At 51.5% G+C, this 12,164-nt stretch overlaps 1 protein-coding gene across 1 annotated transcript in view; it reads left to right on the top strand.

The window, feature by feature from the left end:
- Positions 1-12,164, top strand: part of Mcc (MCC regulator of WNT signaling pathway) — a 176,460-nt gene that overhangs the window by 133,094 nt on the left and 31,202 nt on the right. The window contains 2 exon segments of the mRNA XM_048334357.1: positions 752-865; positions 4,416-4,558. Coding sequence (XP_048190314.1) covers positions 752-865; positions 4,416-4,558 — 257 coding nt within the window.

Raw genomic sequence — 12,164 nt, 5'->3', positions numbered from 1 at the left:
TGTTGATCAATCTTCTGACCAGTCCTGCTGAGAGGATCGGTTACCTCAGAAGCAGTGTTCCTGCAGGCTGGGGGTGGGGGGGACCCCAGCAGGGGCACCTGGCCAGAAATCCAGTGGGCCACTCTAGGAAGGGATAGCCCAGGACAAGGGGCACACCCTTCCTTTTCTGACACAGCCCCTGCCTGTTGTAACATAGCAGTTTGGGGAGGTGGGGGCTGAACTTTGAAACATAGAACTTCCTCGTCTGCCCATCTTTTAATTTCTCATGACTTTCAAAGAGGAAGGTAATTTGATTCTGCCTATTCTTGGCAGTTTTGGAGCGGGTAGAGTTGAGACAGGGTCTTGCTGTGTAGGCCAGGCCGCCCTCAAACTCCAGTCTTCCTGCGTCTGTCTCCCAAGTGCTGGGGTTACAAGCATGTGCCACCAGGCCCAGCCCTCTATGAAATAGGCAGCCCCACACCAGCTCTGGATCTCGGTGTCATTCAGGAGAAGTTCCTACTTCCTTTTTCACCTTCCAAAATGAAGTCCTGCCTGGTACCCATGATGCTTTTCTCTCTGTTAGAAGTAGGGTGATGATGCCCGATTGCTGTGTGTGTCCGTGGGGGTCTAGGGCCTTCCGTGCTCCCAGGTGATATTGCGATATCTCTCTCTCTTTTTTTTAATGGAGATACACTGCTTGTAGGGGAGGGAGGGAGGAAAGGATACCCCTTGGCCAGGGCCGCCTCATCTTGAGCTTTTTCTCTGTCCACAGCTCCATCTGGCAGCCCTGGCGTCACTCAAGGGAGACATAGAGGAACTGAATAAGCGTCTGCAGCAAACGGAGCGAGAACGGGACCTTCTAGAAAAGAAATTGGCCAAGGCCCAGGTAAGGCAACGGGACTGGCAAGTCAGCGGTCGGTTTGGTTTTTCTCTTTGAAAGAGAAGCAATGAAAGATGTAAATTGCCACACCAACAATTCCAGCGTAATGAGTAGTGTCTTTGGTCTGCTGTTATAAATACCATGGGCCAGGGTTAACACTGGAGGAGAGAGCGAGCGGGGTCCTCTCTCTCTCAGCCTTCCTCTTCTACTGCCAGGCCCCACCCTCGAGGTCTGGTCCCCTCCCAAAGGCCTGATGCACCCACCGCTTTGGGAGTGGCCTCCCTCCCCTCCTTCATCCCCTCCCCTCTCCTCTCTGTTCTCCCCCTCTTCCTCCTGCCACCCCTCTCTCTGCAGTACTTAATTTACTAGACGAAGTCTTACTCAGTGCAGTTTGATGTTCTGAGATTTACTGTGCATTCTCTTGATCCTATTTTGAATGTTTTGTTTCAGGGAAGCTTTAAATAAATGATTTGGTTTTGTCCCCTGGCTTTGCACTCCCATCCTTTGTTCCCCGTCTTTTCCAGTCTGTAATGTCTTACCCGAGCTGAGGCCCTTTGTGTCTCTTTTCTGAATTGGGCCTCCGTTCTCTGTTCTTCAGTTGTGTGATGTTTTCCCTTTCCCTTCTGTGACTTCTCTGGTTTAATGTTCCTTTCCAAGATCCATCTCGATCTCATCTCCTGCTCTTCTGCATTTTCTAATTATTGCTCACATATGTCTTGCATTGTTTCCTTAAAGTCGAGTGTAATGTGACATAGTAGTCTTTGGGGCTCTTTTCCTGTGGGAAGCTTCTCTGTTTTTCTGCTCTTTCTTCTACAGCATTGGACTTAAGCAGTTTTCTAATACGTAAAACATTTAGGGACATCTTTGCAAAGGCTTTTTTAAGGTTGCAGAGTTTCATCTTACTTTTTTTTTTCTTTTTCTTTGCTGGTCCTGGGGCTTGAACTCAGGGCCTGGGTGCTGTCCTTGGGTTTCTTTTGCTCCAAGGCTAGCCACTCTTATCACTTGAGCCACAGTTCCTCTTTAGGCACTTTTTTTTTTTTTTGTAATTTATTGGAGATAAGAGTCTCACAGACTTTCCTGCCTGGCCTGGCTTTGAACCATGATCCTCAGATCTCAGTCTTTTGAGCAGCTAGGTTTGTAGATGTGAGCCTCCACTGGCTGGTCTTAAATATTGTTTTTATGAAGTAAAAAAGATGCCAGCCTGCTTCCTTCCTGTAAAGCCAGGGCATGAAAGGTGGAAGAGGGCATGGGGGCTCATCTTAAGGGAAAGCGTGCCACATGGAGGGCCATGTGAGTGGGTGGAAGGCATCACTGTGGAATCACAGCAAAGCGTGCGTGATGTCCTGCGATGATTTCACAATCTGGAGCTATGAGTATCAATGTGCATGCACCCACACACCACATACACATACACACTTGTGCATGCATGGCCTGCTGATGGGATGGGAGCAGAGCCCCCAGGAAGAGCTCGCGGATTGATAGATGCTCTGAGGGACAGAGAGGGACACCATGGGGTTGTTGGTGTACCTCAGAGGAAGATGAGGGTCTTCACTTCCTGGTGGGAACTGTCTTTGACATACTGTCCTTGTTGTGACCTTCTCTCAATGGGTCTTTTTAAAATTTTTATGGTGGTGCTGGGATTTAAACCCAGAGTCTCGCACTTGCTGCACAGATGCAGCCCTTTTTGCTTTGGTTATTATTTTTTTTTTTAGTTAGCGTCTTGCTCTGCTGAACCACAAATTCTCCTACTTCATTTCCTTATAACCAGGATCTTGGGTGTGAGCCAAGCCCGAGCCTTTGTGTTGGTGATCTCGTTAACTTTTTATCCACATGTCTTGAACTGCATTCCCTCTGTTCATCTCCCAAGTAGCAGAGATTATAGGTGTGAGCTACTGTACTGTGCCTAGCCTGACTTCTTCTCTCTCATAGTTGCTTTGTTATTGCCAGCATTGAACCCAGGGCCTTCCACGTGCTAAGCGTGCACTGTCTCCCTGAGCTACAGCCCCAGTCCCATCGACGTGGCTCCCTCCGGTCCCACCCACCCCTGTGTGCTGTGTGCTGGGAATGGGGGTGAGGTGGTGTCACAGATGGAACATGGAGGTTGAAGTTGGGGGGGGGGGTGACAGTGCTGCCCTGTGGTGGCGTGGGGGGGTGTCACGCGCTGGCCTGGCTGACACAGGAGACATCACAGCAAGGCTCTTGAACTGCGGCAGCTAGTTGTGGTCACGGCCATGGGCGTGGCTGTGTCGTGAGGTAGTACGCCAGGACTTCCACCAGTGTGAGCTGTGGTTAGGCCAAGCATGGGGCTCCACTCCTGAAAGCTTCCTGTCCTGGCCCTGGCGGAGAGAGGTAGGAGAGGTAGAGGAGCCATGGCCCCACCCTGTCCCTGCCTGCCACCAGATCTCACCATGCTGGTACCCGCAGGCCTCGGCAAGAAGGAAAACCTTGTTCACAAAATGAAATTAAAATGTCTACGCTGGACGGAACATTAATCAGGGCTGGATGTGGCAGGGGACACCAGCTGGACCACTGGCCCTGTCCCTGGGGCATGATGTGTCCCACACATGACCCTAGCAGCAGCATGGCTGACGGCGTCTGGGAAAGGGGGAGGCAGGAAGGTGAGGTTCCTGGGTTCCTGAGTGAGGGGAGGCACCTTACCCTTTTTGTCAGTATTTCCCCACAGTAACCTCCAGGGCAGCACCATACTTGCCAATTTATATTTCTTACAACACTTCCAGATGCACTTGGAGCCCAGCCTCAGACAAGGGGCTGCCTCTCGGTTCTAGCTTTGTAGGAGTTTGTAGTCCGGGGAGAGGAGAGTGGAGGACACTAGATCCACCAAGATCCCAGTCAGATGAGAGATGGGACCCTCCTTGTCAGTTGATCTGGTTGAGAAGTGGCTCAAACATTCCCTGGGAAACATTGAACAAAGGAAAGAAGCAGCAGACAGTAGGAGGGAAGCTAGCAGCCACAAAGAAAGGGGGTACAGAGAGTCCTTCAAGGCTGTGGACAGATCACCTTGGGTTTATGTCTTTAACATTCAGAGTCCCAAGCCGGGTGGTAGTGGCCCATACCTGTAATCCCAGCTCCTCAGGAGGCTGAGATCTGAGGATTATAGTTGGAAGCCAGCCCAAGCAGGAAAGTCTGTGAGACACTGACCTCCAAATAACCACCAAAAAGCCCCAAGTAGAGCTGTGGCTCAAGTAATAGAGCCCTAGTCTTAAGCAAAAAAGCTCAGGGACAGCACCCATGCCCTGAATTCCAGCCCCAGGGCTGGCATCAAAAAAGACAAAGAATCAGATTCCCACAAGGTGGGTGATAGGCCAGTGTGCCACATGCCAGTTTCTTGGCGACAGCAGGGCATTTGCACAGTTCTAGAAAGGCCAGACTTTCATCCTCCTCGCAGCCATGTGGCACGTGATGTTTTCTGTCTGAAGTATGGCTGGGCAAGGAGGAGAGGGGGCCGTGCTGGCCGGGATGCCCCAGCCTGGCGGTGATGAGGGCTGGAGGCCCCTCTGAGGGTCGCTTACCAGGCCCCTGTCCTGTTCTGTCGTAGTGTGAGCGCTCTCACCTCATGAGAGAACACGAGGATGCCCAGGAGCGGACGGCGTTGCGCTACGAGGAGCGCGTCACGGAGCTCCACAGCATCATCGCCGAGCTCAACAAGAAGATCGACCGCCTGCAGAGCGCCACCATCAGGTACTGCTGTCTCCGCCCCCCCCCCCCCCCCCGGCCATGCCCCCTCCAGCCCTAGAGACAGCAGGCCCTGGACCTGCAAGGATGCTGTTTTCTGTGACTGTCCCCAATGCGTCTTCCTCCTCGCTTTTTGCTTCTGTTCTGAGTTTGGGCCTGGTAACCCTGGGTCAGGATCTTGTTTACTGGTGGGATGTGGCCTCAGAAGGCGAGCAGAATGCCTTTCTAAATTATAAGCCAGCCAGGCACGGGTGGCTCATGCCTGTCATCCTAGCTACTCAGGAGGCTGAGGTTTGAGTTCAGGTTCCAGTGCTGGCCCCCAAAAAACATCCTAAACAGAGCATCCTAAGCCCCTGAGACAGGCAGGCGTTTCTGCAGCCTCATTTATTCTCCTGACCTTTACCACATTGCTGGACTATGTTCCTCCCCTGGATATGTGGAGAGATTCATCGTGACCTTAGCTTATATCTGAGCATTATGGCAGCTTCTAGATAATCTGCTTGTGTGAGCTGATCTGAAGCCACTTATCAAGAGTGACTTATCCTCTTTCCAGACCCTGAGGCAGGGGCGAGAGAGGCAGGGACGAGATCAGTCAGGGCGAGATGGTCGGGCCATTGATTACTGCTAAGACAATGAAGGCTTAAAAGCAGATTCCCAGAGCAGAGGGCAGAGGCCGAGTCAGGACCTGGAATAGCTGTGATTTGACTTAGTTTTGTTTCCATGAATGTGGGAAAGCTGGAGCCTTCCGTGGTCAGCCTTGGTGTCTCCAGTGTCCCCTGTTTCGCTGGGTGGGTCAGCTGTGTTGTGAAGAGCATTCACTGAGCAATGGCCCGAGCCAGGGAGGAGATCTCATGTGTCTGATGATGCTCACCGTACATCTGGAGGAGAAGGGTGGTAGGCATCTCCTTTCTTGCAGAAAGGTGCCTTTCTCCCTGGGGGATTGTACTTGTATAAAGCATAATTTAAAGTCTCTGAGGCAGCGGCTCCAGTTCTCAGAGGAGTATGTAAGGGGACTTTGTTCCAGCTCTGAGGGTTACCATAATGATGGGGCACCCTGCGGGGCATCTGTTATCTGGCTCAAATCGTGGAAAAGTTTGCACTGAGCTGGGCCCACAGAGTGAGCTCCATGGTCTAATTTAGAAGCCCAAGGCTTCAAAATTGTGTCCTGGTTTACAAAGTGATTGCAGGTTACAGACACATGAGCAGAGAATTTCCAACCCAAAGAAATGAGAGTAGATTCCAAGCAGCCTGGCGGAGGACGTGGACAAGTTTCTGAATTCCACTAAAACATGCTTTTTTGTGTGTGTGTGCCAATACTTGGGCTTGAATTCAGGGCCTGGGCACTGTCCCTTAATGCTGGAGCTCTACCGCTTGAACCACAGCTCTGTTTCTGGCTTTTTTGGTAGTGATTGGAGGTAAGAGCCCCACTGACTTTTCCTGCCTGGGCTGGCTTTGAACCTTGATCCTCAGATCTCAGCCTCCTAAGTGGCTAGGTTGGTAGGTGTGGCTCGCTGGCACCCAGCAGGTTGAGCTTCTAAAGGGGAAACGGAGCACAGGACATGATGGAATGGTGAGGGTCCAAACAGGGACCTGTGGGGAGACAAAAATAAACCTTAATCTCTAGCAGTCACCAAGCCCTGCCAAAGCCATCCCCCACCCCCACTTTCCCTGACCCCTCCCAGAGAGAAGGCAACTAGTGATCTCATCGGAGACAGCAGAGGCAGATAGATTCACAGCCCCCTCCCCTCCACTCCTCTTCATCTTTCCAGCTAAAGTCAGCAAATTCCACGCTGCCCCAGAGGGATTTGTAGACAATCCAGCTTGTAAAGATACAGCTCAAGCTCCAGAAGATTTGTAGAATTTTCTTAGTGTCATAGACACTTGGGAGGTTGCGTGTGGGATTGGGACCCAGATCTGGGCTGGAAAGGGGAGGACGTGGTTGCAGTTGATGGGGAGTGTATCGGCATGACTGTCTCCCAGGGCCCTGGCCCTGGTGTCATTGAGTCTGATCATCTGCCAGGTGGGCTCGGTGGAGGACTACAGTAACTGATGTTGTCATGTCAGAATGATTCTGCCAGGAGTTTAGAGATGCAGGGCAACAGGAATGTTGGGTGGGTGGTGACATCATTAAAATGGGGGTTTGGGCATGGTGCCGGTGGTTCATACCTGTAATCCTAGTGACTCGGGAGATCTGAGGACCACTCTTCAAAGCCAAAAATTAACTACTCAAAAAGCTGGAAGTGAAGCTATGGCTCAAGTGCTAGCCTTGAGCAGAAAGACTCTAGGACAGTGCCAAGCCCAGAGTTCAAGCCCCAGGCCCATCAGAAATAATAAATACATAAATAATTTTATAGTGTAAGAAAAATAAATTTGGCCTCATATGTGTAGCAAGAAACACTGGCCTTGCGAACAGAAACTTGGCTTGTCCTGTGGTGGAGAATGGTGGCTTCAGTCCACTCACCTGACCAGTTCACAAACCGAGAGCCCCTTGGATGAGGTGAATGTGTGCTACCCTGCCACCACCACGAGGCATGGCACGTCTTCCTCTCTGCTCCTTCCTGAGAGAATGCAAGCCAGATGCTGGTGGTTCATACCTGTCATCCTAGCTACCCAGGAGGTTGAGATCTGAGGATTGCAGTTCGAGGCCGGCTAGGGTAGAGAACTCTGTGAATTTCTTGTGGCCTGGTGCTGTCTATACAGATGATGTTTACCACTGAGCCACACCTCTGGCTGACTTTGAGACCAGGCTTCCTGCCTGGTCTGAGTGTGTTCCACTCATGTTAAGCTCCCAGTAGAGCCAGGATGATAGACACACATCACTGTGTCCAGATCTTCGTGGACAAAGGGGTGTCTAAAACTGTCCACGGTGGCTGGGGATATGGCCTAGTGGCAAAAGTGCTTGCCTCGTATACATGAGGCCCTGGGTTCAATTCCCCAGCACCACATATACAGAAAATGGCCAGAAGGGGCGCTTGTGGCTCAAGTGGCAGAGTGCTAGCCTTGAGCAAAAAGACGCCAGGGACAGTGCTCAGGCCCTGAGTCCAAGGCCCAGGACTGACCAAAAAAAAACAAAAAACTGTCCACGCTGGCCTCCAACCACGATCCTTCCATTCTCAGCTTCCCAAGTAGCTAACCACCAGCTCTCTCTCTCTCTCTCTCTCTCTCTCTCTCTCTCTCCCTCTCCCTCTCCCAGAAAGGCCACTTAAGAGACGTTATCACTTCTCATGTTTGCAACTTTGAGCTCTGCTATTTTACAAATCATGGTTCCTAGGAATACAATAATACCTCTCTTTGGGGGACTGAAGGGTTGTTTTGTTTTTTTCTTTGCCAGTCCTAGGACTTGAACTCAGGGCCTGAGCACTGTCCCTTGCTTCTTTTTGTTCAAAGCAAACACTCTACACTTGAGCCACAGTGCCACTTCTGGCTTTTTCTGTTTATGTGGTACTGAGGAATTGAACCCAGGACTTCATGCGTACTAGGCAAGCACTCTACCACTAAGCCACATTCCCAGCCCTGAGCGGGGTTTTCCTGCTCCTGAACCAGCAGGAAGGAAGATGGCTATTGAACTTGCTTAGGGGACTGCCAAGGAGAACCTGAGTTTTACTCTACCTCAGGGCAGTCAGGACGTGTGGGATCTGTGAGGTTTTCACACACCAGGAAGTTGTCCAGTGGTAAAAGCAAGTGAGTAGATCAGAGCAGCACAGCGTGGGGCCCCATGCTGAATTCAGGAGTAGAGATTTTGTATACCATCACGGTAAAGAACTACTTTGAGCCAGGTGCAGTGTAATCAAAGATTATACCTGTAATCTCACCACTTGAGAGGCGGAGGCAGGAGAATCATGAGTTCTAGACCTGCCTGGGTGATTTTGAGGCCAGCCAGAGCACCATAAGGAGAACTTATCTAAAAAAACAAAGCCAACCTGCCCACCAAACTACACACAGCCAGAACCCAAATCTGATTGCAATTAGGGAGGTGCTGGCCAAACAACTGGATTTCCAAGTAGAAGAAGGAAATTATGGACACAGTAACAACAGTCCCTCGAGGACTGCAGAAATGACAGCCCGTCACATTTCTGTTTTTTGCACTACAGGTATATGTGCACTTCTTTTCCTTCTCCTGATTTTTTCCACTCTTTGAGGTGGATTGGGGGTGCTAGAGCTTGTAATCTGGTGGTCAGGTGGCATGATTTCTCTGTGGGTTTGCCCTTGGCGTCACAGGGGAGATGCTGGGGCTGGGCTGGCTCCGTGTCTCCCCCTTAGTGTAGAAGCTGCACCCATGTCCATGTCTTTTGCCTCAAGGGACCCTCACCGGAGTCACAGACGGGGAATTTCAATATGGCCGACTTGTGCGCACTGATTCATCTAAGACAGTAGAATGGTGAAGATCACCTTGTCTTCGGCCCCGTTCTCACCCCGTCTACTTCCCCAGCCCCTGGAGGACTCTGGGACCCAGGCTGCTTCCCAGACCCATTTGTCACCTGGGTTCTGCACATACTTCTGGAAGATAGGAGGGGTGGGGCCATTCTCCATTGGCATGGTGGCAGCAGCCAGTGTGTAGGGAGATCCCACCTGGACTGGTTGGCACCTGTTTCCGGGGGGGCCACAGCCATGAGGGGCTTCACCCATTTTCTCTTCTCCAGCTTTTTTGCAAGCACAGACTTAGCAACACACAGGGGTTTGCCCATTGAGGAGGTTTTCTGACAGGACTTGGCTAATGCATCCTGTATCCTGTCTCTGAGAATGAGCGTGTCGTGTGCACGGCCTTCTGAAATCTCCTCTTCATGAATATTTTACGCAGAGCAATCCTCCTGCACACTGCTTCATGCCCGCGCTCTTTTCACTTAGCTGGCTGAGACACAGCTTTTTGGAAACGTTGACTCAGGAGTCAAAGAAATACCTAATGGGGTTGGGAAGACATAAAGTGTATCCATAGCTCACTTTGGAGCTCAAGAGAGAAAAGGAAGATGTGGAAGCAAGTTCAACATGGCATCTTTTCTTTCCCGAGGAGATTCTTTTTCTCTTCTTCTTCCTGTAAGCTGATCGTTTCATACTGGTCTCTCCATAGCAGTTCTCAGGACTGGTCCTTGCTGGCTGCCTCATTTCTGTGGGCTCCCAGGCCTAGCGCTGCCTGCCCTCCACCCCAACAGTTTCCCCAAACCCCCTTAGCTGCAGCCTGAGCCATCCCCCCACCCCCACCCCCCACCCAGCACACACATTCCTCTGGTCCTCTCCCAGTGCTGACCTTAGAGGCGAGTGTTTGGGAGGTGACGTGAGCAGTAGTGTGTGTGGGGCCCCCACCACGGGCTACTGCCTTCAGAGCAAGACACTGGGGATCCCCGTGCTCTCCCTGTCCCCTTCTCTCCCTCCATCTCCTACCAGTGCCGACCCAAGGGGCAGGCTGCCATCTGTAGAACACACTGCCCGTGGTCCAGCCTCCAAAATTGGGAGGGAAGTAGGTTTCACTGGTTGCAGACACTCTGCAGCTGACAACATTGCTGTGGCTTCATTCTCTCCCTCCTTTTCTCTCCACTACAGAACCCAGGTCTGACACAAGCTGCCGTGCGCTCTGCCAGCGAGCCTCAGCCACAGTTCATGGATGGTTTTTCTTCTCCTTGAGTGTTCTTTTCTATAGCATTTGATTCAGAGTTGTCATCCCTTTCCCATGGGCTCTTTAAGCATCCAGGATGCTGTAGGCCCTGTATCTCCTTTTCTTGGGGTGAGACCCATCCCAGCCATGGCGCTTATTTGGGGCCCCCTCCCCTGCACCTCTCACCTTGATCCAGCCCCAACCACCAGCATGAGAGTTGAGCCCTCAGCCTCCTCTAAAAGGTGTCCATCAGGGAGGGGAGAGCAGAGATGACTCCAGAAGGTTCCATCCTTGGCAGTGAACTCTGACCTCTCAAATTTCAGGGCTGCCCAGGAGGCCTCCTCTTGCTCTATAGGCTGACACTCTGCGTGGCATGCTACATCTCAAACAGCACAACAGGGCCTCCTTACCTGCCCCCAGAACATGTTGTTCTCATTGAGTTATAGCCTAACATGTAAACTATGAGGAAATAGAAACCCAGAAAGATAAAATGCTCTTTCTCCTTCCTCAGTGGTGTGCATATACCCTCATTCAGTGCTTGCAAGATCTCATATCTAGAGTTTGATCTTGCTAAGACAGATTGTTGTGAGAATAGTTGATCATCTCTTTGTTGAGTCTACTTTTCCTCTGCATTGAGAGGGGGAAGAAAGGGCGAACTCAAGAAGAACCTGGGCTCTGCACACCGCTACTCCTGTGACACACTTCTAGACAAGCTCTCCACCTCTGTCTCTGTCTGTCTGTCTGTCTGTCTGTCTCTCTCTCTCTCTGCCAGTCCTGGGGCTTGAACTCAGGGCCTGGGCACTATTCCTGAGCTTCTTTTCCTCAAGGCTAGCGCTCTACCACTTGAGCCACAGCGCCACTTTTGGCTTTCTCTGTGTATGTGCTACTGAGAATCGAACTCAGGGCCTCATGCACACAAGGCAAGCACTCTACCACCAGCCACACTCCCAGCCAGCTCTCTACCTCTTAAACCACACCTCCAACCCTCTTTCTTTCTTTCTTCTTTTTCTTTTTTAAACTGTTTAGTCATTTTTCAGAGGCTCTGATTCTCCTATTCTCTGCCTCTGAGCTCACAGGCTGGAGCCCTCACGCCTGGCCTCAGTTGTCTTCTGTTTTAAGCACGTCTGTGGGTCCTGGCATACCTGGTCTGCTGGCTCCCTCCCTGTGGGCCAGCCCGTGACAGCTGCCACTGTGGGCTGACCTTCCTCAGGAAGACTGTGCCTTGCTGTTAAGGCTCGCAGCAAGCGCAGAGCGGGGCAGGCATCAACGAAGCAACTTGGAAAGCACTTCTGAGGTGCTGTCAGGCAGCCCTTTGTTTCAGAGAGAAACACTTGAGAACCTTGTCATTCCTTCATCTGGAAACCACCACCACAGGGGATCATCCACAGCTATCAATTTATCTGAATTTGGGGCTTAGAATGGCCACTCACTTCTTCTGCATCAATGGAGTTGGCTGTTGCATCTTTTTTGCGTTTGTTTTGGTGATAGAACTAGAATTTGAACGTGGCCTCATACTTGCTAGGCTGGCGCTGCACACTTGAGGTACGTTTCCCACCCTGTCTTTCACCAGTTATTTTTAAGTAGGGTCTCACTTCCCCCTCAGCCATACACGGGAGCCATGATCCTCCCAGTTTAAGTTCCCATCATTGCTGGTATCCCAGGCATGTGCCACAAGCTTCTGGTTTCCCTCTGTGGAGATGGCTACCTTTCTGCCTGTGCTGGCCCTGAACCACAGTCCTCCTAGTCTCAACCTTCCACATGGTTTAGGCAGCCAGGCATACATGACTCCTTGGGTCAGAGGGGGGTCTCCCAAACTTTTCTCCCCTCACCCCCCCACCCCCCAGCTGGCCTGGAACACTCAACCTTCCAAGTCTTTCCCTCTCCTCAAAAAAGAAATTGATCGTCACACGATAGGTGGTCCTGTCTATGTAGCAAAAGGTGGGGAGACATGGCCGGGGGGGGGGGCATCTCTGGGCCTCACAGCCTGGGGCTGCTCAGTCCTTGCTTCCCGCCATGGAGCAGCTG

Source organism: Perognathus longimembris, chromosome 25 (genome assembly GCF_023159225.1).
Source record: "Perognathus longimembris pacificus isolate PPM17 chromosome 25, ASM2315922v1, whole genome shotgun sequence".
NCBI classification, from domain to species: Eukaryota; Metazoa; Chordata; class Mammalia; order Rodentia; family Heteromyidae; genus Perognathus; species Perognathus longimembris.
The sequence above is the reverse complement of the archived record's forward strand: the minus strand, read 5'-3'. Positions and strand labels throughout refer to the sequence as shown.